Source organism: Triturus cristatus, chromosome 3_1 (assembly GCF_964204655.1).
Source record: "Triturus cristatus chromosome 3_1, aTriCri1.1, whole genome shotgun sequence".
Lineage (NCBI taxonomy): Eukaryota > Metazoa > Chordata > Amphibia > Caudata > Salamandridae > Triturus > Triturus cristatus.
The window spans coordinates 495,623,623-495,647,159 of record NC_140583.1 but is presented as its reverse complement, the minus strand read 5'-3'; the positions used below and the strand labels follow the sequence as shown (position 1 = coordinate 495,647,159).

General features: G+C 43.4%; 1 protein-coding gene across 1 annotated transcript in view; it reads left to right on the top strand.

Annotated features, from left to right (window-relative positions):
* Window positions 1–23,537, top strand: part of LOC146860464 (ras and EF-hand domain-containing protein-like) — a 222,550-nt gene that overhangs the window by 139,843 nt on the left and 59,170 nt on the right. The window contains exons 8-11 of the mRNA XM_085644353.1: window positions 3,512–3,593; window positions 3,944–4,017; window positions 4,138–4,333; window positions 10,507–10,623. Of these exons, the coding sequence (XP_085500479.1) occupies window positions 3,512–3,593; window positions 3,944–4,017; window positions 4,138–4,333; window positions 10,507–10,623 (469 nt within the window). The remainder of the gene's footprint in view (window positions 1–3,511; window positions 3,594–3,943; window positions 4,018–4,137; window positions 4,334–10,506; window positions 10,624–23,537) is intronic.

Here is a 23,537-nt window from a genome sequence, read left to right as displayed (position 1 = left end):
CATGGCGGTTCTTATAGCCACAGTCCTTCTTGAACTTAGTACATATAAGAGTTAAACTCAGTTGAGAGGCACTGCAACAATGATTTTCTGTGCAAGTGAACAAGAGGAGACATTGTTGTAGTCTAATACAAACTTTCTATTGATCGTCAATTCAGGTGGACACTTGAAGTCAACACCTGTGGGTTCCAGAAATCCACAGTGAACAAAGGTTCATGTCCCCTTTTTGCGGCATGTTTAGTCAGACTGAAATGAGGAGGTTGCGATGATTTTTGCAGTCTGCAATAAGCAACTTAAATACCTGTCAATTCTCTAAGCAGGTGGATGTTCAGTAGTATACATCACATATTGGAATAGGCATATTTTTATTGAATGGCCTCCTGGTCTTTGCATGTGGTCTCTCGGCCTTTTGTAAGTGACTCAAATGAAACTAGATGAGAGTAAAGATTCTCAACCATTTTATCCCAATATCTGTGAGCTCCGATTTCAGCACCAACAGGGAAGTACCTTGGATCACAGCGAATGACCAGTTGCCTGTTTGAAGCATAATACGAAGTACAGAGACAAAAATACAATGCTTGCATTACTTCAGGGTACCTAAAAGGTTCTTTAGGTCTCACCCTTTTTAATGACTCTGCTGCCCCGCTAGTCAAGCTTATTGTGTTCAGGCTGTATGTGATGGCAAGGGTCTTACTGGGATGAAAAATGGGCCCAGGCACTAAAATGGATGTGGCCCTCATTACCGAACATGGTAGCTAAAAAAGTGGCCCATATTTGTAAATCAGGCCAGAATTGAGATTATAAAGGCATGCTGTATGGGTATTGTGCAAGAAATGGGCAAATGCATGCATTTGTATTTGCTGCAGGTAATGTTTGTGGTAATATCAGGGAAATTGACAGTAGAAACTGGCTCACCAGGCCATAAAACCAGCCCACAAACTGCAAAATAACCGGCCCACACACTGATCTGTACATCAGCCCATCTGGCATTGCCCGATTGCCCTATAGGCTACTCCCACCGTAGAAATGGCATATGCTGACGACAACCAAATTGTCCTACAATTTGACCAATATCCCCATCATCCTTCTTATATTTATAATTTTGGAATGGCTCATTAATTTGCTTCTGACCTAGCCTGTCTCTGCAATTACAGGTTCTTGCCATAGTACGCTTTTCAGAATAGCACACTTACGGTGCGGCAGTAGCCTGCACCATCTTTCCCATGGCATTGTCAATTCTGCTCAAGAGGCCTTGCTTTTAAGCACAATCTTCACAATGATTGTGCCATATGTTCTACTCGTCATTCGTTTTCCAGTTTATTCATGCCTGAAATGGTTATGATCCACTGTCTTGTCTCTGCCTTCTGCGTAGCCCGGTTATACGATCGAAGGGGATTTCTGATCTGAAAGCATCAACATATATTCCCTTGCACTCGCAGATAGGTCGGTCTTGTTGCAGACATATTATTGCTACTGGCGACATTCGGAGGACAGCGGGTCTTGTTCTGACTCTCTTCAATATTAATCCTTCCATACATGTTCCAGGGCAGAGTCCCTGTTTGGTCAGGTTGTCCTCTTTTCTGTGTAGGTAGACAGCTCTTTAATTTTTGCTGATATGCTACGTTCACCTCCCGGCATCATTCGTCTTGGAAATAGATTTGCATCTATTACTTGATCTAAAAATGCACTTGTTTGATAAAGAAAAACTGAACACTTAATTGTTGCACATCGTCTTGTAGTAATTGGTCTACATGTGAGACTGATGTCCATTGTAACGATTTGTGTTTGTGAGCAGTAGGGGGTTCATCAAGCACTCTGGTATTGGTGTCCTTCATCTATAGATCACCATTTTAGAAACCACTTAACTTTAACCTCCTATTTAATGGTCTAATTTCAGTACTCAATAATTGAATACATTTACTGCAGAACAAGCCACTAATTGGCTGTTATTGATAGTCGCATTTGATCAGCAAATTATCTAAATCACTGTAGGGCAGTGGTCTTCAAACTTTTTAATACCGTTCCTCTCCCTACCCCCCAGTGGGAAATAAAAATCTGGCCTCCCTCTGATTTTTTCACAATTATTTTATTACATTGGCAATGTTTCAATATGTCTATACATATTTAAACATTGCAGTTACGTTCTGTTACTGCTTTAAAAATGCAATCAAATACATGATTGCCAAACATACTATTCTGGTCAGGCAGGTCATACTAACACGTCCACGTATCCAGTGTGACTATTAGAAGTCCCTTTTGACACCTTCTCCCAGCCAGGAATTAAATTATAAAAGATGCTAGTGATGGCCCATTACTGAGTGGCTTAGTGCCACTCATTTTTTTCAGCTTAAAACAAAGCCTGGTAATAAGCACAATGCTTCTTTTGGTCACAACCTGGTGCCCCCCCTAACCCCCACCTGCGATCACTTGTAGCCCCTTAGGGGGGGCCTCGAACCCAGTTTGAAGACCCCTGCTGTAGGGACAGGATTGTAGACAGTAGGATCTGAATTCTATAGCTATACCAAGTAGATGGTCTGATTCCTATTCTGCATAAAGGATCAGAACTCCATATTGAGTACATCATCTCAGTTCCAGATCAAATTTCAATTCGGTACCGAATCCCGACCTGTATTCCACACAAAGTACAAGTTCTTTTGGTGTTTCCTTGTGCAATACTATGTTGATTGTGTTCATGAAACTACTGAACATGGTCTAACTGTGCAAACTAAATTTCAGATTCAGCTTGCTCAGTAGAGCATTAGGGGTATGGGTATTTCCCACACAGTTTACTACAGGGTTAATTTCCTTCTCTCGTCACATCTTCCGGAAGTGACTGATTAACAAGAGATATGGCCTCTTACAGCTACTGTATTCGATATCTATATAATACTCCCATACCACCAGACCTCTGACTTTTCATTGCCTCTGGATTCTTACAATCGTCAAGGGTTTTGTGAATGAGGAGATACTACGGACCGGCAGTCATATTTTAACGTCGGTTTCTATGGCTTTCTGGATAGTATGCTTCCTGCCTCCTTGCTTCATACTGCTTGTCACCATATGACAGTGTCATTTGGATAACCTTTCCAGCCCTGGGCTTCCATTAACCAAATCGGTGTGTTATGTAGCCTTAGTTCATTTGAACCAGTTTAGTTTGCACACCTTAATACATTAGGTTAATTAAATACTAGAATTAGGAAGGTCTTGTCCCCTGATCTCACATCTGTTAACCCTGAATGCGTGTATTTCACAGTGTACTTTTTGTTTGACCATCTCCAGTTATTTAACACAGCATGCTTTAGATGACTCGGGTAGACCAACCTATTCACCATAAAAGGAATAATTGGTTATGTTGGAATAAAAAGCGAGCTGGGATTGGCTCCAGCCACCTTGTCCTTGTGGCCCACAGATGGTGGAACACATCTCAATCAATGTTTGTCAAACAAGTCTGATAATTTAGTATGAGACCATTCAGATATAAATGGAACACTAACATTGCTCATTGTGTTTGCAGGGCAGCCAACAAGTCACTTTATGACAGCAATGACAGCCTCAGGACTGCTCTTGTGACGAGTGCCGAAAAAGAACGGAAGGGGGTAAGTGACTATTGGGAACCTGGCTGCAATTGAGAAATTGGCAAGATGAGGAAAAGACTGGGATTACAAACTCCACTGCACTTTGGTGGAAACGTTAAGATGCCAACTCTAGCAGGCAAGAATTGACTAAAAATAGTTTGTGAAAGTAGCCTGGTGGTTCTTAGGTGAGTGGTCAGCAACTTTTGTTCATGAATAAGATTGTGATTCTCTTGTGTTGAATAATTGCTTTTCATTGTGTAAACACAGTAGCTGCCGTTCTTGGAATCCATTTACATTACCGCATCCAGAATCTAATGTTATATATTTGTCTGCATAATTAAGAAACTGTATGTAACTTGCAATGTTCTTAGTTCTCATCCCCAGGTCGTCTCAGTTTAGCAGACCGTTCCAGCCCCAATACAATACCTGTGATCACACATAGCAGGTAAGATTGTTCAGTGCTGAAGGGGCAGGGTTTTGTAGGATCATCAACAAGCTGGAGCACTTCAGTCAATAGAGAAAATTGGACTATAATGACTTTTGTTTATCCTTTGACTTTCTATAGTTACATGGTCGAATCCGATTACGGTAAATTCTCGGATGTAGCAGATTGGGCAGACAGATACCTGGACAGTGGGGTTTCCATGCCCCAGAGCTTGGCTTACAGTGATGAGGACGATTCTCGCAGTGACGTTGACAGTGAATGCACGGACAGTTCGGAAGACTTAGTCACACAAAGTGGCTTGCTCTCTGATTTGGAGGTAAATGGAAGACGACGACTAATGTATGTTAGAACTGGGGTTCTTTAGTTGGCAATGATTTGCACCTTTGTCCAAATAGGAACCCTGCTTCTAGTCAGGGTAAGGGGGCTACACTCCTAAAATAACCCCTGCATTAGCCTGGTTATGAGATAGTGTTCCCCCCAGTGCATTAGTCTAAATTCAGGAATGGTCAAGTATTTTGTTTTTATATGGTGTACTATGGTCACATTTATGTCGTTGTTTTTCCAAAATTTGCTGTGATGTAAGTTTTGAATTGAAGTATGTGTCAAAAATGAGTACTGTTTAACAGTGTGTACTTTAAGTGTTGTCCACTCTGACATGTCCAATTGAGTTTGAATGTCTTTTATATGAAAACACTATAAATTAAGCTAAATAAAGCTTGCTCACTTTAGAATTGTTGGTCTAGGGTGTTCATCAAATCCAATTGAGATCAGTCTTCCTGGACACTTCGTTTGTTTTCAAAAAAGCCTCACACCAATGGTACCAGGTCTAACAATGTACTACAGAATGCTTGAAAGAACTAGAAGAACACTTAAGTGCTACAAATACATCTTCTTTGTATTTGTTAGGTTCAGATCTGCATTTGAGCAAAGTCCAGGATTTGGCTTCAGCTAATAAACCGTGATGGAATTACTAACGTGGCAATGTGCCTGCCCAAAGGACTGCTACACAGAATAGCAGTGCAGAAAACCTCCAGACGTCATTAATGACAAAACAAAAACGTACTGATGTAACAACTGCAATTATTGTTAATATAGTCAGATACAGGAGCGCTCCCCTAACTGTCACCTGTGGCACAGCAACCCCACCAATCTTCTAATGCATCACCATATTACCAACGTTCCAGATAATGACTCCTAAAAACACATTCTTTGCTACTAACACACATTCCTCCTTAGAAAATAAAATTTCTTCAGTACTCTGTTACTTCGCACATTTGATGCTTCCCTAACCACCACCAAGGCATTTTACAGATCAACTTTGACTGCTCACCCCATCCTTCTACCACAACATTATTGTGCCCCATTTCAACCCCACCAATGCCCACCTGCACAGTTTTACACATATACTGCCTAGAACTCTGCTACCTGCCACAATTTGTGTTCTACTCCCACCGGACTTTCCCTAACTCGTGTCACTTGCTGTTTTCTATAAAACGCTCGGACACATCACACCCAAAACCACAGAAACTAGCATTAATTCCACCTCTACATCGTGCTCCATTACCCGTTCAACCATCTTTAGCATTCTTCTAAAATTTCAAGGTAACATGTAACACGAGATACAACTCACAGATAAACACATCACTCACTCATCGCCTTCCCATTTTAGCTCTACAACTGATCCCCTTATATACTTCTTAACCCTACTGATGCAGGCAGCAGGCTTGCATTTTCAGGAAGTTATACCACACAGATTTTAAATAATTTATCATTGTGCTGTGGGATTGCAGATAGCAGCTTTTATATAATATCAACTAGTCCCATAGCCTTCCCCAGCTAGCGAATAACCACCATCAAGTCACAAAGTGCTTTAAGGGGCAGGGATCATAAATTCACGCTCCCTACCCCTCTGGATGGACCTTGTTCCAAGACGCTCTGCCAGTACACTCCTGCCAAAGAATTCTTTGCATGCAGGTGTGGGCTTGTGAACGCATATCAGAGGGTGGAAAATGAAGCTGGTATCCATGGTTTTTGTCAATCGGATTTATGGTTTTGATCTCCTCCAGTTCCCAATCCAGTCTAGTACAGTTTTCAGGTGAATTGTGGATTGTTCTCATCTGTGTCCCATTGTCCTACATCGGTGTTGGCAGGCGACTTTATATGAAAACGGCAAATGTCTACAATATTTGTGAAGAAAGTAGTTATCCATATACATGCTTCTGGGTGCTGATGGGATGGGAGCCAGGCGACTGTGTAACAAGGGTAGCATATGTGTTGTAGAGAAATTACTTGGAGAATGTCGTGCTGGCTTAGTTCATCGCGATTCATTTCCCAATGCACAATTCCTTCTTGACTTCTGTCTCTAATGTCTCATTACCCGGACCTAAACTTGCCTAATGGTTCTTCTTTCCTTCCCCTCTTTGTTGCTTCTCTTTACTCCTCTTTTTTCCTTTCGTCGTTCCTCCTTTCTTTATGCATCTTCTTGAATCTTCTGTCTCTCATTATGACATCCATTTTCTCAATCGCTCCCTCCAACTCCCCTCGTTTTTCTCACCCTGCCTCACTTTGTCATCTACAGTCTTTCTCGGCAAGTCTTCTGTCTCCTACTTTTTGTAAACTTCACCTTCTGTCTTTCTTTTCACTCTTGCTCTCTCCTGTGTTGTTCCTTTCTCCCATCATATGGTTCTCTGCCTTCTTCCACTTTTCGCAGACATTTTCTTTTGTCCATCTGAACGTTTTCTTGCATGTTTCATGTAGGTTACAATTGTTTTTTCTTTAGTCATCATTTCCCCCAATCCTCCTATCTTCTGCTCCTTCCTTCATCACCCATTGTTTTAATCCATATCGTTCGTTCCCCATTCCTCCGTTGCGTCTGCCTATAACTTTTTCATTCTTCTCTAACTTCCTTTCCTCATTTACCACCCTTTGCGGTCCTTTTAACTTCTCTGTGCGATCCTACCTCCTTCCTTTCTCCCATTGTTTCCCTTGTTCGCGCTGCTTTCCTTTTCTCTTCTGCCTCCCCATGTGTTCTCCTCTTATCCAACCCATCATCCTTTTTCTCTCCCTTCTCCCTGCTATCCTTCCCCCACTACTTTCTCCCCCTCCTTCTTAAACTTAAAAGCACAGGAACATAATGACCATATCCATGAATATGAATGGTATGCTGGAGTTTTGAAAGACAGAGGTGGAGACAGACAGATGCCACCATTTGGGAGCAAAGAAAAAAGATGAAGTTAATATCGGAGTAATGTATTTCCACATTAACTTGCATTGGGGTGGAGGAGGTTTTATACATAAGGAAGCTATAATCCATTATTTGAGTGTGGAGTGTTGCCATGTACTAAGACCGTGCTCCGTGGTCCTCCTGGAGCGGGCCCACTGGTAGACCCTGAGTCACAGGGAGGCAACAGCACTGCAGAAAGGCAAAGGTGGAGGGTAGAGGGGGTAGTAAACAGGGAGACTGGGGTAGTAGGCTATCCTCGGTGTCAGATGCCACACTGTCTCTACCTGTGATGGTTCATGTTTGAAACCTCCTGCCTCTTTGTGGTGGTTGAATGTTGGCTAGTATGTCTTTGCTCTCTTATCACACCTCCCTTTTAATTCCTCTACTTTTACCCTTTCCTTTATAGTTGTTCATGAGCCCCTCTTTCGCACAGCAGATCAAGCCTTTTACTACTGATCCAAACCAAACTTTTACTACTTAGCAATCCCTCATACGAGTCTCTACAACTGCATTTAGAAGGTTTTAGTGAGGCAACAAACTAATCTATAGTCTATCCCTCTTCGATCCCTAGTATATATATTATTATTCTCAAAGGTGCCGGGGTCCCATTCGAGGTCACTGATGCACTCTATAAATCACTTTAAATTCAAATGCCGTTATAAAACTACCCTACATCTTTATTTTAAATTAACATTGAATTTTTTCATAGCCTCCACCAACTCTCCTCACTTGGGGATGCTCTCACCATTGGCAAATGCCTGCACTTGCTGGCATTGGTACAATCCGCAGTACAGACGTGTGGCGCTCTTCCAGTCATATGCAGCGTCTTTAGCATGTAGAGGCTGTTGCCAACAAATGAGTGCTGAAATCTCCTATCCATTCACCAATGGTAACTTTTGCCACTCTTGGCTTTGGAAAAATGTAATGAGGCATATAAACTGTTACATATCGTCGAACACATTTGAGAAGCAATACAAAAATACCATGAAGAGCAATTCCATTGCCTTCAAAACTTGTAACTGGTAAGCAGAAATCACTCACAGCTTTTATTTGACAACCAAATGGCGTATAATCGGTGTACAGAATATTCAAAACACAAACCTCCGTTTGTGTATTTAAAAATCACTGTTAGCTGTCAATTTCCCCGCAGTATTTCTTATGAAGTGTAAAAATCATTTGCTTAATTCCACAATGCAATAATTGACTTGTTGTATGTGATGAATGATTGAGCTGAACAAAGCGTGCCGATAATTTAATATTCAAGGGGGAAGGGAAAACACTGCCCCTCATCCAGTCACAGTTCACCCCATTGTATTCTGGTAAATGCAGTACGTTTAAAACAAAGGTGCTGTAGTTTTTCACCAAATTTGATGCAGGTCGTGCTGTTATCTCTAGACACATGTTTCTGGATTTTGCCTCTGAAATGTCTTAAACATGAGGCTATAAAAAATGTTAGCGATAAGGGATATCCTATGGAGAGAAATGCCTATGACCTCTTTAGGCTACAGGTCATCTCTGCTAGTAATTAAAATGTTAAAGCTAGACAACAGTGTTAGCCTTTTCTACGTTTGCTCTCTGATTTTGATGGACCTGTTTAGGACCAGTTCAGAAATACTCTAGAAACTCGTGTGCCTGTTGCCTCCTGAAACTAGTACACTTTTGCAGACATGGCATTCATTATTACTTGCATCCCTCAGGAATTGTTAGGATGTAAGGATAATTTATAGAGGTCTACATCCGCTAGGAGTTTCTTGGTGCTATAAAGCATTAACTGACAAAGTGGAATTCATTTTATAAAAATGAGGTGTCTTCAGTTGTTTTCCTAAAACAGAAGTGAGAGGGTATGGATCACCGATGAAAAGGAAGTATGTTCCATTGAGAGATGCAAAATAGGTAAAAGCTGCATGGAAATAGCAAACGTTTTGGTTGTATCTGCACGGAGTAGTTCAGTGGGTGTGCAGGCCGCCTGGTCCTCCACCTAAGCGCACGTGAGCAGTGAAGATGTAGCCATTTGCTTGAGGTCTTACCATATTCCATACTCCATAGACTGGTTATAGCCCTTCTTATTCATTGGTTGATGAATGTGCTGCTGGTGGATGGGCACATGGATTACTCTCACTCTTGCCTGTTGGCCTCCCCTGCATCCAGGTCAGGCTTGCTTAACAAACTAGTGTTTTTCTCAATTATTTGGAGTGTTCCATTACAAATGAATGTGAAAACTATTAGCTTTTGGGACAGTCTTGCACCAGTTTCAAACTTCACCAACCGCCACTGAATTTGATGGCAGTGTATTTACCTTTTACATTCAAGGGGTAGTTTGGGTGTGTGGCTCATGTCATACTTTATTCCTTTAATGAGTTATCTTCTGTTGGATGCTTTGCTGATGTCTGTGGTTCAGTGGGCAGCGTTGGCTCCTGTGATGAGTTTCCTACTGGTTTCATAGAGGGGTAGTTGGGTCTTCCCGCAACTGGGTCATTGTCAAAGAGCCATCTGTCTTATGATACTGTTTTGTCTCTCCAAGTTTGCTGTCTGTGAATTCTTGTCGGTACCGTAGTGCAGATGGCTTGGCCTTTGAGGAGCTGTTTTTTAATTGGGGAATGGGCAACTGTGGTCTGGAAGATGTGGACAAGGACAGAGCAGGGTAGTGTGAAGAGCCTGTCAAGACAGTGCAACTGTTGCTGAGTATGTGGATGGGAAGTCATTGAAAGATCAAATCTGTCACTTGGTTGAGTCACGCTGCCCTCGGTGAGGACGTATGATATGAAGTAGGTCAATGTGTGTGGCTGCGTAGTAAGTCAAGGTTGAGGAGTTTTCAGATGAAGTCTGTGTTGGAAATGCGGATAAAGAAGACCCTGTTGCCTTGTTGTGAGTATGTACATTCATGTGGAGAGAACGTCTGAGTAGATGCAAGATGTGGAATGTGGCTCAATCCACATCACACAATAGGAATTGGCAGAAGGAGATGCTGAAGGGTTTTTTGGTAGTTGTTGCTGGAGTGCATAGGTCCATTATGATTTGTGAATGACTGCGAGGCCTCTCAGCTTCTGTTGGATGAGTTGGTGTTCTGCATCCTGTACTCTGGGGGAGCATGGCATCAAAGATGCAGGTGGTGGCTGGGGAGAGCCAGATCCTCATGATGAAGGTGGCATTGATATTATGCCTTATGAGTTCTACTCCATTAACTCGAGAGTTGCTTAATATGCTTATCTTCATAACATTGAAAATGCCTTTATAAAGTTTAGAGACTAATCATTTTACTTCTCTAGGGTTCGGACTATAGGTTTGAATCTCGAAGATCTCTGGATTGGAATTCATCCCGGCCACCCAGTCGCTGTGATTCCGCTGCGTCCTCTAGGAAACGGCTTCCTGCTTTTACACGAAAGGTAATGTACAATACCAAGAGCACACGTTTAAAGTGCTGGACAAAATGTTGAAAAAGATTAAATGTGTGACTTTTTTGTATTGTCTAGCAGCCATGATTCACTTATGAAATAGCCAATTTTGATGAGCGTTAGGCCAGGTGGTTAACCACCTTTCTATCCCTCACATTTGGAGGAATGTTTATTGACATCTTCAAAATAGTGAATAGTACCTCTCCAAAAGAGGATTCTAAAATGTATAATGTATTTCTATTAGCTACACGCGCACCTGTATCCTGGTGACTAATTGTGATATCATTTGGTCACCCCAATGAATGGATACTTTAAGCCATTAACCTGGTGGGTCTTCTAAATATGCAAGGATGTTACCAACCTATGTGCCACTAGTGGAGTACAGCTGCTGCTAATGCACTACGTCTGTGCTCCAGTCTCTTGGCCATACTATTTACAAAAGCTTGCAGCCAGTGTTAATATTGATTGAGTTTCTGAACATCATTTCCTCCCCGTAGCATGCAGAGTACCACCTAGCAACAGAGATGCTGGGCCTGGGATATTTGGTGGGTCTCTCAATGGAATCCTAAAATGGTCATTTGGTGTCCTCGCCCCTCCCTGCTCTGCAAATATTCAGGCCGAAAGCTTACGCCGATTAACTTGAGCGCAGAGGTCCAAGCCTTCAACTTTTCAATGTGACTTTGGTTGGCCCTGCCTTCCTTATAGTATGGATACTTTTCAGAAATAGTTACCTGTTACGATTCCTGTGGCTCCGAGTGCCTTTCCCAGAGGCCTTTGGTAATGTCAGTTTAGTTCGGTGACCTGTTTCATACTGCCTGTGCTGCAGGCATGTAAATGCATCTACAGACACCTGTTCACCAACCCCTAGTAATAACTTGTCACAGTGGCGTAGGATGGGGGGGTGCGGTGTGTGCAGGCCATCCCAGGTGTCATCACTGAGGGGGGGGGGGGCAACATGGCAAAAATATCTGTTGTAAACACATATTTTTGCCATTTTGTCAAGCCGGGGGTGACGAGAAACTTTCTGCACCGGGTCCCACCTGACCTTGCTACGCCACTGACTTGTCCTATACGTCAGAACGTATTGCCCCCCTAAAGGATAAACTATTAATCTGTCTGTACCATGGAGGCTTTAGACCACTATTCCACCAGACCAGGATAAAGGTGGCCTGCCACCACTGCTGGGTTTTGAACTCTTGCCTTAAAGGCACCCATAATCTGATAGGCTGAAGACATTCCGTCCGAGCTGAATCTCCTGGTTGAGCTACAGTGTCACCGAATTGGACAATGCGAGCAGTACCTGTGCCCCAACTTGGAAGTATGCTCGCAAATACACAAAACAATAATTGTTGCATACGACAGAGTGTAGACACCCCTGCAGGAGGACTAGGACATTTTTCTGTTTATCGGCACGAGGAAATTAAATGATTTGGTCAGCATTATGAATGTTGAGTGGACAAAGCGATTCGTACCAGTCCACCATTGTCAGCTCTATTTGTAATGCCACCTCCTCTTGTTACCGCAAGTAGGTACAGTGCCCTAGTGTTGAAGCATGCCACAGACACCTGCCCACCCATATAGGCCATGAACTTGCTTATACAACAAAGTTTAGTGACCCTTGAAGGATGCACGTGTTGATCTGCCTTCCCTTCTGCTTGTGGCCCCCTTGCTGCCACCAAGACTGCAGCTTGGATACAAAAGAGTGCCCCATCACCCATACTAGGCAGGGTCGCCCCCCCTGCTGAAGCAGTAATCACAAATGTAGGTGGCTTCTCGCACTGGAGGCTGCGCTTCCCACCCCCTTAGCAGCCCCCTTTGTCTTTTGCGAAGAGTTTCTACAATAAGTGGGGTTTCGCGTAGGTCCTGTATGCCCAGGTCTGCCATCTGCCGACTGCTTGTATCCCCGCCAGTCATCCTGTGTTGAGTTGCTGATGTTGCTGCGCCAATCCTAAATGAAAGGGAGCCAAATGCTGCTGGGGGGGAACCCTGCTCTTGCGAGGGCCTGGTGTATGACTGCTGTGGACTGAAATTTACTTAGGAGGCTACCATCCCCATGCTAAAAGTGGACCCTCCATTGGTGGTCGCGCAGCCATGTAAGTCAGGAGGCAGCTGACTGCACAGTATCTGTGGGCCTTGATGCACTTCAACTGTACCACTGCCTCTTTGCCGGCTTGGTCCGTCTTAGACCGCCTCAGGAGTAGCTCAACCTCCGCTAAGCCGGGTTTGAGATCAGCTGCCTGCAAGCAACGCCCTGCTGGCCCCGACTTCCTGAGGGCCACAAGATCACTGACAAAATGCCCCAAAGAGCGCGGTTGCGAAGGCTGCCTTAAAGGTTTAGCTCAAATGTGTCCCTTGCTTCTGACCCAGCGTGTCCCTAAACCGGCCCAATCTCGTGAAGTCTATAGGTCACCTGCTGTCTGTTTTTACCCCCTCTCACCGTTTCTACCTTCTCATAGCTGCTTTGATGCATTGAGAGGCCGTGGGGTCCTGGCCAGTGCCTACTTTTGTCAAGCGGACAGATGGGCCTGTGCCCATGATCTGCTGGCAAATGCCCACTGAATGAACTGCTTGACTGTCCTTTGTCTCGACCATATCTCCCAGTGTCTGGATTCCTCCTATTTGCATCACTGTCCCCGCGTATTTCTGGTAGCGCTTGGCGGCGGCCGGGGTGAGGGCTTGGTTCACTAGCACAGACCAGTCTATCTCCCCAGGTCCCATAACTGCTCTGGGAGGGGGTTATAGCCTGTTCCACTCCTGGGGCCAGTTCCCTGAATTTGCTCATCTGTGCTCGTGAAAGGGCATCTGCCACCGCATTTTCCACCCCTGGTACATGTTGTGCATTCAGATCGGTTTCCTTCCAACTGCAATTTAACCAATTGACTCATTAGTCTCTGCGTATCTGGGCACCTGGCTGAGCCTCTGTTGATTGCCTGTACCACGCCCTTGTTGTCAGACCACAGCGTCAGCTTCATGTTCCTCAATTCCCGCCTCCAGACTATTAGGGCCACTACGATGGGGGAAGAGCTCCAAAAATGTGAAGTTGTTGGTGATGCCCTGTTTATGCCATCTGTTCGGCCATTAACCTGCACACTACTTGTCACCCAGAATTTTCCCGAAACCTGTGCTACCTGCTGTATTTGTGAAAAGGGCGATCTGCTTGGATGTCACCCAGCCCTCTCTCCATATCAGGTCACCATTAAAATATGCCGGGAATGTTTCCCACATGAGCAGGTCCCGCTTGACCCCTGCCCCCAGCACGACGTGGTGGTGCTTGTGAGTGAGCCCTGATGTTAGCTGTGTGAGGCGCCTGGCAAAAACCCTGCCCACAGGTATGACCCAGGCTACGAAATTGAGCTTGCCAATCAACCACTGGAGTTCGAGGAGGGTTCCTTTCCCAGCCGCGTAGGCTCCTTATCTCATCCCTAAAATCCCTTACTTTCTCTTCGGGCAAACTGGATGTTCCTGCAACTGCGTCTAGCTCTATCCCCAGTAATGTGATTTTTGTTGAGGGTCCTACTGTTTTCTCTGCTGCCAGTGGGATCCCCAACTCCCCGGCTAACCCCTGGAATGCCGCCAAGGTGTCAACACACTCTGCTGACCCTGCGGGGCCTGTGAACAGAAAGACATCAAGGTAGTGTAGTTTACCTCCCGCAGGGTGCCTGTCGTGCAAGGCCCATTCCAGAAAGGTGCTAAATTGTTCAAAGTATGCGCAGGACACTGTGCACCCCATAGGCATTGCTTTGTCAATATACACAGCCCCTTCCCCCTGGAAACCCAATAGGTGTAAACTTGCGGGATGAACCGTGAGAAAGCAGAAGGCGGACTCAATGTCCACTTTCGCCAAAAGGGCTCCTCGGCCTGAGGCCCTTACTAAGCCGATGGCGTCATCGACTGTAGCCTAACCCACTGCGCATGCCTCCGTGCTGATACCGTTATTTACTGACGTCCCCTCAGGGAAGGACAGGTGGTGGAGGAGTCTGACATGCCCTGGTTCCTTCTTGGAAACTACCCCGAGGGCAGAGATTACCAATCCTATTGTTGTCTGACAAGGCAGGAGACCCTCTATCCTACCCAGTGATTTCTCTTTTCTAGCTTTTTACTCGCCACCTCAGGGTGTTTTATTGCTGACTTTAAGTTCTTTGCGACTCTCGGCGGTAAAGGACCCTCAAATGGTGTCATAAAACCTTCTTCAAAACCTTGCACAAGCGTGGTAGCATCTGTCTTGTGATATTTGTTGGCTAGCCGTCGGAGTTGCTCTGTGTTGATGTTGTACTTGGCTAACCTGTAGTTGTGTACTCCCTCTTGATCCCCCTTCTCCCTCTCTTGTCTGTTCTAATGTTTTCTCTTTTTCTCTTTTTCGCCCCCTCATGGCTTTCTTGTCTGCACCCTGCTGCTGGATATCCACCGCCACACGCAGAGCATATGTGATGGAATTTGCACGAGGCCCCCCATGTGCATTTGTTGGAATCATGCTTCTTTTCCAGGGGATCCTCATCAAAGTCATAAGCACTAGATTATTCCCACCCATGCGCGGGACCCCGGAAACACCATCATACATGTGACAAACATATAGGTATATGTGTGTGTATATATATATATATATATGTATATGTATATGTGTGTATCCATCCAAAAAAGACAACGCCGTGTGCGGTTCAAAATTTTATTTAAACTGCCGTTATCAAACGCGTTTCAACTGCAAAGCAGCCTTGTTCACTGATAGCGAAATTCAAAATGCGCGGCCATTTTAAAGTGCATACGTGCTTGAAACTAATCACATGTTAAACTACAATCGTGACAAACGTGAAGACAGACTCGTAGTTTTTTCAAGTAATGCACACCAAAAGTCCAATTAGTTTGAGAATGCAACCTTCACATCATGTACGGCGTTTTTCATAATTAAATTCATGTCAAATAATTCAAAAATTTTACTAAATTTAGTTGCACACTCAACTTTGGTGCCATTATATTATGTTTGACATATAAACATTATTTGTCAATTTCGCTCATGTGAGCTTTACGAAAAAACACTGAAACAATTATGCCCAAGTGGGCTTTCAATCTGTTGCAATTCCATTCTTTGATTTACTGGTAGATGCTATACATGGAAATCTTGCGAAATTTTCTGAGTCTGTCACAAAATATCTATACAATACTCTTCCGGATTAAAATTCCTTACTGCACTATTCACATTTCGGCGGTTCTTCCCTTACATGATCGATCTACAAATGTGTGTGTAAGTCTTCCTCAATATTTAATCCTCCTGGTTGTTTGGAGTCTAACTCGATTATATAGCGAGACTCCAATCGTCTGAGTTTTCTTTCTCGGTTTCCACCTCTTAAATTTTGTTCAACAGCATCTATCACATAAAAAGTCAGGCCTTTGGTCTCTTTCCCATGCACCTTTTCGAAATGTCTAGCTACTGGGTATGTTCTATCCCCGTTTTTAATTGCCCTCAGGTGCTGCAGGATTCTTTTGTGCCTCTAAAATTGTGCTGCCCACGTACCGCAGACCACAAGGGCACTGTAGCACGTAGACAGCATAACTTGTCTTGCACGTATATCTGCCTCTTATCCTTCGCATTCCATCAGATAGACCTCGTCTATATTGCTCAGTGTTTATGCCATGTTTACATGCTTTGCATTTAATACACTTCACAAACCCTTCCTTTTTGTTTAACCATGTTGTTTTTGGTTTAGCTTTTTTTAAGTTGTTCCTGACTAGAGACTGTTTAAAAGACTTCGCTTTGCGAAACGTAATTTGTGGTCTCCGAGGCACATTTTTTCCGAGAACTGGATCGTTCTTGATTAAATACCAATGTTTGTTCAAGATACTCCTTACTTCTTGATGTTGCTGGCTATATGTTATAAATCTACATTGTGATTCATTCTTTTCTTGTTTTTTATCTGTATCAAAAAGTAGTTCTTCCCTCTTTTTGTTTGTTGCTTTCCTTACTCCCGTGTCAATCCAATTGTCTGGGTACCCTCTGCTTTTGAATCTTTGTTTCAGAATATTGAGTTCTGCATTTGTCTCCCCTGTCTCACTGCAGTTACGCCTTACTCTAAGGCTTTCCCCATAGGGGATGCTACGCTTAAGGTTTACTGGATGAAAGCTTTTAGCGTGCAGAAGTGTGTTGCCTGAGGTTGGTTTCCTAAACAGCTTTGTTTGTACTTTGCCATCATGGACATATACAGTTAAATCTAGGAAATTAACATTGGAGTTACTGATTTCACTGGTGAAGCTTAGATTTAGTTCGTTAGTCTGAATCTTATCAATAAAACTTCTTGCTTCTCTTTCAGTACCTTTCGTCAAAGATCTGCAGGGCCGCCTCCTCGCGCTCTTTGATTTCTGCGGCAGACATTCTTTAAATCTCCACAAGCAATCTTGAAACCCGCAACTGCTCTGTGCCTCGGTGATAATCACACTCGGTTAGAGCTTCGCTCTCTCCCTTGCCGTACACCACTCAGTCAGCCTTACCCGTTGGTCTCCAACGTTTTCCAGTTAGCCCTCCGACCGTCCGGTCCGCGATTGTTGACCTCCAGTGCTGTACTTCCATCGATCGGCTGTTCTGCCTTGTCGGCTTTCGGGGGGTGGCAATCGATTCAAATCCTCTTGTTTCTCTCGAGCATTTCTTTGCCACTCCTTAGCGAGAGCTGCGTCGCCACGAGGGACCTCTCGAGAGCAGGTCCTGATACATCCATCCAAAAAAGACGACGCCGTGTGCGGTTCAAAATTTTATTTAAACTGCCGTTATCAAACGCGTTTCAACTGCAAAGCAGCCTTGTTCACTGATAGCGAAATTCAAAACGCGCGGCCATTTTAAAGTGCATACGTGCTTGAAACTAATCACATGTTAAACTACAATCGTGACAAACGTGAAGACAGACTCGTAGTTTTTTCAAGTAATGCACACCAAAAGTCCAATTAGTTTCAGAATGCAACCTTCACATCATGTACGGCGTTTTTCATAATTAAATTCATGTCAAATAATTCAACAATTTTACAAAATATAGTTGCACACTCAACTTTGGTGCCATTATATTATGTTTGACATATAAACATTATTTGTCAATTTCGCCCATGTGAGGTTTACGAAAAAACACAAACAATTATGCAAGAACTAAACAACGCAAGTGATACATCGATAATCAATTTAACCAACATAATCTTAACAGCCCGAGAAGAGAATCTTAAAATTAGGACTTTCATTCTGTCCGGAAATGGGCTTGGATTATGTGCAAACAAGAATTGATCTTTTCAAATTCATTAGAACATTGAAACTTAAAAAAACATTTTTTGCTTAATCCCAGTATAAGACCAACAGCTACACCAGTCTCAAGTGGAGAACCAGCTGGGAATTTAGAAATCACAGATATGAACTTAATGCTGGAATTGAGAGGAATGAATACAGAAAACTTTGAAGAAGTGATAAATAATGCTGATACAGTGGCACAGGAAGAAGGTATCGACATTTATCAAAGTGTACGAACAGACTTCAGACCAAGTTCAAAATTTACCCCGATGACATCAAGGGATGTAACTGACATTTATAATGATCTGGTAACCAATGATTTAAAAAAGCTGGGAGGACGATCAAAGCTAGTCCAGAATAAAGAAAGCACCACAAAACAGAAAATGTATGAGGCTCTGATTAAAAAATTGTCCAATGAAGATAACTGCATAGTACGGAATGCTGATAAAGGGGGCAATATAGTCCTCTGGGACAAACAGAAATATCTGACAGAGGCCCATAAACAGTTAAACAGGAGCTGCTATGTAAAAATTAATGAGAACATTATGATTACTAGTAACATCGAGTTCAATGGGGAACTCAATCAATGGTTTGAGCAGGGTCTGTTGAAACATGATGAATTCATGTTTTTAAAGATCGATCAGCCAACAACACCAGTGTACTATTTAATCCCGAAAGTGCACAAGGATGTGAGTAACCCACCTGGGCGGCCAATAATCTCAGCTATGGGGAGTGCGTTAGAAAACACATCAAAATTTGTAGATTCTTTTCTAGGCCCCCTAGTTAGAACACTCCCATCCTATATACAGGATACGGGAGATTTTCTACGTAAAATCTACGATCTCCCTTGGGAAAATGATTACCTGTTGGTTACAATTGATGTGTCAACGCTATACACCAGCATTAAACATAATGATGGGCTACGAGCTGAGACACTTCCTAGGGACAAGACCAATACAATTATGGGCACACACAGATGGTGATAAGAATGATTGAGAAATGTCTAACAAGCAATTATTTTTTGTTTAATGGGCAATTATACCATCAAGTATGCGGTACTGCGATGGGCATCTGCTTCGCCCCCAGCTATGCTAATTTGCATATGGGCTGGTGGGAGGAGCAGGTGATCCAAGTGCAGTATCAGAGTGAGTGGGAAAACCACATAATGCATTGGAGTCGTTTTATAGACAAACTATTCATTGTATGGAAAGGTACTGAAAGTGAAGCAAGAAGTTTTATTGATAAGATTCAGACGAACGAACTAAATCTAAGCTTCACCAGTGAAGTCAGTAACTCCAATGTTAATTTCCTATATTTAACTGTATATGTCCATGATGGCAAAGTACAAACAAAGCTGTTTAGGAAACCAACCTCAGGCAACACACTTCTGCACGCTAAAAGCTTTCATCCAGTAAACCTTAAGCGTAGCATCCCCTATGGGGAAAGCCTTAGAGTAAGGCGTAACTGCAGTGAGACAGGGGAGACAAATGCAGAACTCAATATTCTGAAACAAAGATTCAAAAGCAGAGGGTACCCAGACAATTGGATTGACACGGGAGTAAGGAAAGCAACAAACAAAAAGAGGGAAGAACTACTTTTTGATACAGATAAAAAACAAGAAAAGAATGAATCACAATGTAGATTTATAACAACATATAGCCAGCAACATCAAGAAGTAAGGAGTATCTTGAACAAACATTGGTATTTAATCAAGAACGATCCAGTTCTCGGAAAAAATGTGCCTCGGAGACCACAAATTACGTTTCGCAAAGCGAAGTCTTTTAAACAGTCTCTAGTCAGGAACAACTTAAAAAAAGCTAAACCAAAAACATGGTTAAACAAAAAGGAAGGGTTTGTGAAGTGTATTAAATGCAAAGCATGTAAACATGGCATAAACACTGAGCAATATAGACCAGGTCTATCTCTTTGAATGCGAAGGATAAGAGGCAGATATACGTGCAAGACAAGTTATGCTGTCTACGTGCTACAGTGCCCTTGTGGTCTGCGGTATGTGGGCAGCACAATTTTAGAGGCACACAAAAGAATCCTGCAGCACCTGAGGGCAATTAAAAACGGGGATAGAACATACCCAGTAGCAAGACATTTCGAAAAGGTGCATGGGAAAGAGACCAAAGGCCTGACTTTTTATGTGATAGATGCTGTTGAACAAAATTTAAGAGGTGGAAACCGAGAAAGAAAACTCAGACGATTGGAGTCTCGCTATATAATCGAGTTAGACTCCAAACAACCAGGAGGATTAAATATTGAGGAAGACTTACACACACATTTGTAGATCGATCATGTAAGGGAAGAACCGCCGAAATGTGAATAGTGCAGTAAGGAATTTTAATCCGGAAGAGTATTGTATAGATATTTTGTGACAGACTCAGAAAATTTCGCAAGATTTCCATGTATAGCATCTACCAGTAAATCAAAGAATGGAATTGCAACAGATTGAAAGCCCACTTGGGCATAATTGTTTCAGTGTTTTTTCGTAAAGCTCACATGAGCGAAATTGACAAATAATGTTTATATGTCAAACATAATATAATGGCACCAAAGTTGAGTGTGCAACTATATTTTGTAAAATTGTTGAATTATTTGACATGAATTTAATTATGAAAAACGCCGTACATGATGTGAAGGTTGCATTCTCAAACTAATTGGACTTTTGGTGTGCATTACTTGAAAAATGTGATTAGTTTCAAGCACGTATGCACTTTAAAATGGCCGCGCGTTTTGAATTTCGCTATCAGTGAACAAGGCTGCTTTGCAGTTGAAACGCGTTTGATAACGGCAGTTTAAATAAAATTTTGAACCGCACACGGCGTCTTTTTTGGATGGATGTATCAGGACCTGCTCTCGAGAGGTCCCTCGTGGCGACGCAGCTCTCGCTAAGGAGTGGCAAAGAAATGCTCGAGAGAAACAAGAGGATATGTATGTAGATATATATATATCTTAAAAAACCATAGGTTTCACACATGTTATAGTTAGCTGGACGTTTCCCTCGTAAAAAAACAATGAATTTCCCCCGTTATAGTTGGTGCAGGCAACTATAACTCACGCGACCGCAATCCTCTGCTGATGACGTCAGATATTACATCTCTGATTAAATGTCTTTCTGAAAAATAAATATTTGTAATATATGTATAGCTAAAGATTAATGGAAGAAGACATGGGTAAATAGGTGTCTAAATACAGTGATGTAATATCTGACGTCATCAGCAGAGGATTGTGGTCGCGTGAGTTATAGTTGCCTGCACTAACTAGAACGGGGGAATTTCATTGGTTTTTTACGAGGGACATGTCCAGCTAACTATAACATGTGTGAAACCTATGGTTTTTTAAGTGAATTTGTACGTTTTTTTTAAATGCTAAGTTATGTATTTATTATTTTTTTCTTTTCAGGTTCTTCACCGTGCGCACACAATGCGCGCAAGATGCGCGCATGATGCGCTTCGCACACCGTGCGCGCGCTGTGGGCGCTCGGTGCGTATCGCGCACCGAGCACCCACGATGCGTTTTGCGCGCACCCCGCGCTTTTTAAAAAAAAAAAAGTTTTTTTTCATCCTTGGGGGTCCTTCATCGACCCCCTGACAAAGGCTAGGGGGTCAGGAACTGTCCACCCTGCCCCTTTTTCACATTCTCCACCTTTGTTTTTCACTGCCTCAGACTGCGAGAGACAAAATGGCGGCCGACACTTCCTGATTTCGACCGACTGGAATGTTTACTGTCATGTAACCACCAATCAGAATTACGCTCGTGCACGTCAGCGTGCGCGTACGGTATGCTTACCGTATGCGCACGGTGCGCGCCTATAGATATATATGTACTTTTAACTGAGATTTTCTCAGGAACTACTGAACAGATTGACTCCAGATATTCAAAAGGCACATCCCTGACCTGAGGACTTTCTCTTTGCCAAATTTCAAATAATTCTGTTCAGCCGTTCGGGCTGTACCTTGGACTAAAGGTCCCTATGGAAAAATGCATGGGGAAAACGCGTTTTGGGGCCCCCCTTTTTTCTCGGCCCCTGCTTGACTAATCACCCCGAGGGTAGGAGCGGAGCGCCCCACCTATTTTGAACAATTCGCGAGGATTCGTCAACCGGCGCCAAAGTTATTCAAAATAGAATTTTCAGATTTCCTATGGAAACACGGTCCTAACTATATCTACTGGCGACCGCCAGTAGATAATAAATATATATATATATATATATATATATATATATATATATATATATATATATATAATGCTGTAAGGACTCCCTTGTGTAACATAAACAATACATTAAACAGGGAAAAACAGCAAAGCATGTTATGAAAACTGTTTTAATGCTTAACACTTAGCACAATCTCTGATAGGACTGAAAGCATTGACAGCTCACAGGCTGCATTGCAGAAAACATAGCCTAGAAAAGGCTGAAAAGCTAACTCATAGCATCATAGAAATAAACTGGCACCGTGCCTTTAAGGCAGCCATGACCCCTAGCTTCCCATCATGCCTCAGGGGTGACAGGTCAGTTCTTTTCAGCTCCTTCAGGCAGGACCCTGGTTATACAGCTCCACTTTTTTCTGATTTTACTCAGAAATCTTAAATTTTCAGAAAAATGTATCTTACTTTGACGTTTTTCATCTGGTCAAGTAAGGTGCTCACTTTTTCTGACTGATTTTGGCATTTTTTCCACTCAAAATGCCATCTTTTTGACACCTGCCCTTCTTGTGGAAGAAAGGCCAGGTCAGACTCTCATGCAGTCTGTATTCTGTCTACCTAAGGACCATGTCCTCATTGCCAGTCTCTAATAGAATTTAAAGACAGGGAGCGTATCCGTCTTTATGGACTGGCAGAAAAGGATAAATCAACTTCCAGAGGCAGGTCAACGGTGAGAAAGGGCTCTAAGAGGGCCAGATCCTCCTCTAGAAGCAAGATTCCATCATACGTCCAAGAAAAGACCTTCGGCGGGCTCGCCGTCGAGAGAACGCCGACATATAGGTACGTCTCTGCATTCGACGTCGCAGAATCATGAACCTCAGCCGTCAACCCGACGACTAACGACATTGAGGAGCAGAAGGCCTCCGCCATCGTCAACCTGGCGACGATCGGCGTCTAGGATCAACAACCCTCCACCGTCGTCATCTCGACGTTTGGCATCAAGCTGACAACCCTCCTCCATCGTCAATCCAACGACTATCGGCGTCGAGGGGCGGGAGTCCTCCACCTTCGTCAACCCGGCGACTATCAGCGTCGAGGATCAGAAGCCCTCCGCCGTCAACCCGGCGACGATCGGCGTCGAGGAGCGGCAGCTCTCCACCATAGTTATCCCAGCGACGATCGGCGTCTAGGCGTGGAAGTCCTTCGCCTTCATCGACCCAACGACGTTCGACGTCGAGGCGCAGAAGTACCCTGACTTCATCGACGAGACATTCGACGTCGAACAGTCGACGTCGAAATCGATCCCAACACCTGGTTGAATTTTGACATCTAGAAGGTCAAGGTTGACGTCTAAGGGCTCCGCCAGAGCAGGTTATACGCTCGACGTCGAGACCCAAATCAGTGAGGTCTGGAGAAGGTGGTTGTTTTGGTGACAGAATCGGCGTCACTGCACTCATCCTCTCATTCTTTGAGACGACCTTCGACGCATTCACCATCTGCA